This window comes from Arachis ipaensis, chromosome B6, assembly GCF_059453495.1.
Source record: "Arachis ipaensis isolate K30076 ecotype BB chromosome B6, ASM5945349v1, whole genome shotgun sequence".
Lineage (NCBI taxonomy): Eukaryota > Viridiplantae > Streptophyta > Magnoliopsida > Fabales > Fabaceae > Arachis > Arachis ipaensis.
The window spans coordinates 125,772,093-125,776,179 of NC_142441.1; the positions used below are offsets into that span (position 1 = coordinate 125,772,093).

The 4,087-nt window shown below is 39.4% G+C and overlaps 1 protein-coding gene across 1 annotated transcript; it reads left to right on the forward strand.

Annotated features, from left to right (window-relative positions):
* Positions 1–319: 319 nt before the first annotated feature.
* On the forward strand, positions 320–2,102 carry LOC148562646 (uncharacterized). The gene is made up of 4 exons (XM_088490943.1): positions 320–619; positions 734–1,325; positions 1,425–1,980; positions 2,066–2,102. The coding sequence occupies exons 1-4, from the start codon at positions 320–322 to the stop codon at positions 2,100–2,102; spliced, it is 1,485 nt and encodes a 494-aa protein (XP_088347069.1).
* Positions 2,103–4,087: the final 1,985 nt, after the last annotated feature.

Here is a 4,087-nt window from a genome sequence, read left to right on the forward strand (position 1 = left end):
GTGGCAGATTATAACCCTGGTTGACAACCATATCTGTCCTAGAAGGCGAAAAAACAGGGCAGCCACCCAATAGTGGACACTAAGCAAACTTGTTCCAAAACTTAGGAAGCATCCTACAATGAGACATCGTGAAGTGTATGAGTGGTTTGTGAGGAAGTGTAACGTAAACCTGAACAGCACCTGCATCACTAGAGCATTGAAAGCTGCTAGGAAAGTGGTAGAGGGTGATGAAGTTGCTTAGTATGGACTAATCTGGGACTATGCGAATGAGTTGCTTACAAGTAACCCTGGGTCTACAGTTCAAGTTGGTGTAATCCCAATGCCAGAGGGTCCTCCTCAGTTTGAGAGGTTCTATGTGTGTCTTGATGCCTGTAAAAAAGGATTTAAGGCTGGGTGTAGACCGATGATAGGATTGGATAGGGCTTTTCTTAAGACCCTGCACGGTGGACAAATATTGACGGCGTGTGCTCAGGATGCCAATAACCACATATTTGTTGTTGCCTATGCAATTGTGGATGTGGAAAACAAGGACAACTGGAAATGGTTTCTGGAGCTGCTGCAACCAGACCTTGGCAACTTCAATGGTAACAACTTGTGCCTCATTTCAGACATGCAGAAGGTGAGGAATAAATTGATTTAATTAGTTATACTTCTAGGACTAAATTGATTTAATGATCATAATTGAGGGATTCATTTGACTAACAATCTTTTCGAGTTTCTTTGTATCTGGCAGGGACTCGTTCCAGCAGTGAAGGAAGTCATGCCCATGGCCCAACACAGGTTCTGTGTGTGGAATCTGTGGCGAAATTTTTCAAAACAATGGGGTAGCACGGAGTTGAAAGACCTGGTTTGGGAGTGTGCTCGATCAAGGACACGTAATGAGTTCGAGAGGAACATGAAGAGAGTAAAGGTGATCAACGAACAGGCTTGGCAGTATCTTAAAAAGTGGCCGAAGGAGGCTTGGACTAAGGCTTACTTCAGTGAGGATCCTAAGAATGACAATATTTGCAACAATGCTTGCGAATCATTCAATGCTAAGATAAAGCATGAGAGGACCAAGCCGATTTTAACTTTGGCTGAAGAGGTGAGGAGAATAATCATGAAGAGCATGGTCGATAACAAACTGAAGTTGAGCACTTATCAAGGAATTTTACCCCCGGTTCAGCAAAGCAGACTGGAAGCCATGACAAAGTTATCTAGTCGTTGGGCTCCCCAATGGTGCGGGGATGAAAAAGAGGAGCTGTTTGAAGTACATGGCTGGCCCACAAACATGGTGGTCGACTTGGGAAAGCACACTTGCACCTGTCGATTCTGGCAACTCACAGGTAATTCACCTAAACCCTATAACTCCTTCACTTATTTTTGAATTAGTCAGAGTTGTTTTTGATGTTGTCATTACCTTTGTCTGTCTACACTTGGCACAGGGATGCCATGTATGCATGCAATTTCAGCAATTCAAGACAAAAATGGTAAGAGAACTGAGGAGTATTGTCATGAGTTGTTGACAATGGAGGCGTATAAAAGGACATACTGTTTCAATGTTAACCCAGTTAAAGGACAAGATCTGTGGGAGAAAACATCTTCACCTGCCCCTATCCCACCTCCAATCAAGCCTAAACCTGGGAGGCCTACCAAGAAGAGGAGAAAGGACAAAGGAGAGCAGCCAGTTGGGTCAAGCACCAAGATGAAGAGGAAGTACAACCCAATTAGGTGCATGTTTTGTGGTGAAGTTGGACACAACAAGAGAAGCTGTGCAAAGAAGAAAAAGGAGGATGCTGAGGAACAAGCTAGGCAAATGCAACTTCAGCTTGCCCTTGCTAAAGGGCCTGCTCCCCTACAGATGACCCAAACATCAACAATGAAGTTCAATCACATTCTCCCCCTCCTCCCCCAGTCCAGCCATAACCTGCTGTGGAAGTCAACCAACCTGGAGGAAGCCAACCAGTGCAAGATACCCAACTGCCTGTTCAAGACATTCAGGTTATTTATTTGCTGCTTTTTATTCTGCCCAATTGTATTTATTTTATTTACTTGAAATTAATTGGTCTGCAACTGGCCTATGCAGGGTGAAAAGAGAGGCAGGCCACCCAAACTGCATGTAATAAAAAAAAGGCAAAATCAAATGCCTCCACCCAGTCACCTGTGGCCATATCTGCTGAGACTTTGAAAGGAACAACTACTGCCACTGCAAAGAAGATGCAAACCTTCATGACATTCGTGCCTACTCCAGGGTTCAAGCGTCCAAGAAAGAAAGATTAATATGTTTAACTAGGAAATATATTTTGTATGTAGTTGAAAAGTTTGCTTTTTGGGAACATGGCTCTGTAAACTGTCTCTGTGTTCAGGATCATTTAAGTTAGGCCTAGTATGTTTTTTTGTTTACATGAACAATGTTGTCTGAACAATGTTGTCTGGATCCATGATCACCTTTGTGGTGTGTCTACTAAGACAATATGATATCATATAATTATGATGTTTGTTATGGATTACAATTACTTTGTCTACTGTCATGTATGCTTCTATTTGGTGAAAAGATACTTATAATAGTTCAAACATCACCATCATGTATTCTCAGTGAAACCCATCAAGCTTAAACAACAAGTTTATGTTAAATTAATGTGAACAACAGTGATACACACAATACAGTAGCCACCACCACTGCAACTGACAGGAACATTATCAGCATCTTCATTGCTCTAACCTCACCCTCCAAGCTACCCAATCTCCATGACACATTCAGTCTCCATTCATCATAGTCCCTACCAACCTCTGCATCAGTTTCCGCCCCTGCTACATACCCATCTTCCTCAACCCACCTAAAGAAGTTGCAGTGACTTCCCTTCTGAATTTTTCCAAAAAAAATAAAATCAATTTCAACAACCCAGCAGAATAGACAAAGGAATATTGAAGACAAGATTAATATATCATAACCTAACTCACAGGGTATCTGGCACAAGTGTGGAACAACCTATCCGGATTCTCTCTTGTGCTGGATTTCTTGATTGTCGTCTTCAACCCACAAAAGCAAGTCTGGTCCTTCATCTTCCTCCTCCGTCGCATGGCAGAGTTCGACTCATGGCTACCGATAGACTGCGACGGCAGGTCACCACTCCGGCTTCCACTCATCATAGCAGCGACTCCTCAAACATACATCGCCACCTGAGAGTCGCGCACATATATGCTTCAGATTGGGGGTTAGGGTTGTAACATTAGGATTAATTTGACCTAAATAATCAAACATATCTTATCAGCATTAACGGTTGCCATGCTGGACCTCTCCACGCTGGCACTTAACATTCCACCTCACCAAACGTTAGCCACGTCACTACCTCAGATGAAGGAAGGACAAACTCGACCAACGTGAATAACTTTCGGGGACGACTTTGATTAATTTTATCTTTCGAGGACTAAAATGGAGATCGGGGTATCTTTCAAGGATGATTTTGACTATTAACTCTAATAAAAATATACAATCCTATAATTAATATACAGATATGCTATATAAATATAAATGATACTAGTTGATCTAATAGGCTGTGTTTGTTTTCAGAGACAGGACAGAACATGACACTGAGACAGAGACACTAAAAATTATTGTTTTTGGATACGATGTACAAGACACTCATGTAATGTCCAGTATTACGTTTGGATACACATGGATAAGACTAAAATATTATATAAAATGACTAAAATAACCATACGATTCCAAATTTTCTACATCAAGTACAAACTAATTTAATAGAAAATGAGAGTACGTAGGAGTACAGACGAAACTTGAAAAAATGTTTAAAGAAACCAAAAGTTTTAATAAAAAAATATATAATAGTATTTATATTAAAATAAAAATTATGAATATATTTATTTTATTTTTAAATTTATTATTAATATGTAGGAATACATATGGTTAAGATTAATAAAAAAATAGATCTGAGTTTTATTAATAAAAAATTGTATTTAGGTTAATAGGCCAAATTAATTTTAAATAAAAAATCAGTTTTAAAAAGAATCCGTTTTTACATGAAAAAAAATTAGTTTTTGCACATAAAAATCTATTTTTATTTAGAAAACTAATTTTTTTTTATCTAAA

Coding starts and splice junctions, on each gene's coding strand:
- LOC148562646 (XM_088490943.1), top strand. CDS start 320: ATGCCAGAGGGTCCTCCTCAGTTTGAGAGGTTCTATGTGTGTCTTGAT. Junction 620..733: donor TCATTTCAGACATGCAGAAG/GTGAGGAATAAA, acceptor TGTATCTGGCAG/GGACTCGTTCCAGCAGTGAA. Junction 1,981..2,065: donor TGCCTGTTCAAGACATTCAG/GTTATTTATTTG, acceptor TGGCCTATGCAG/GGTGAAAAGAGAGGCAGGCC.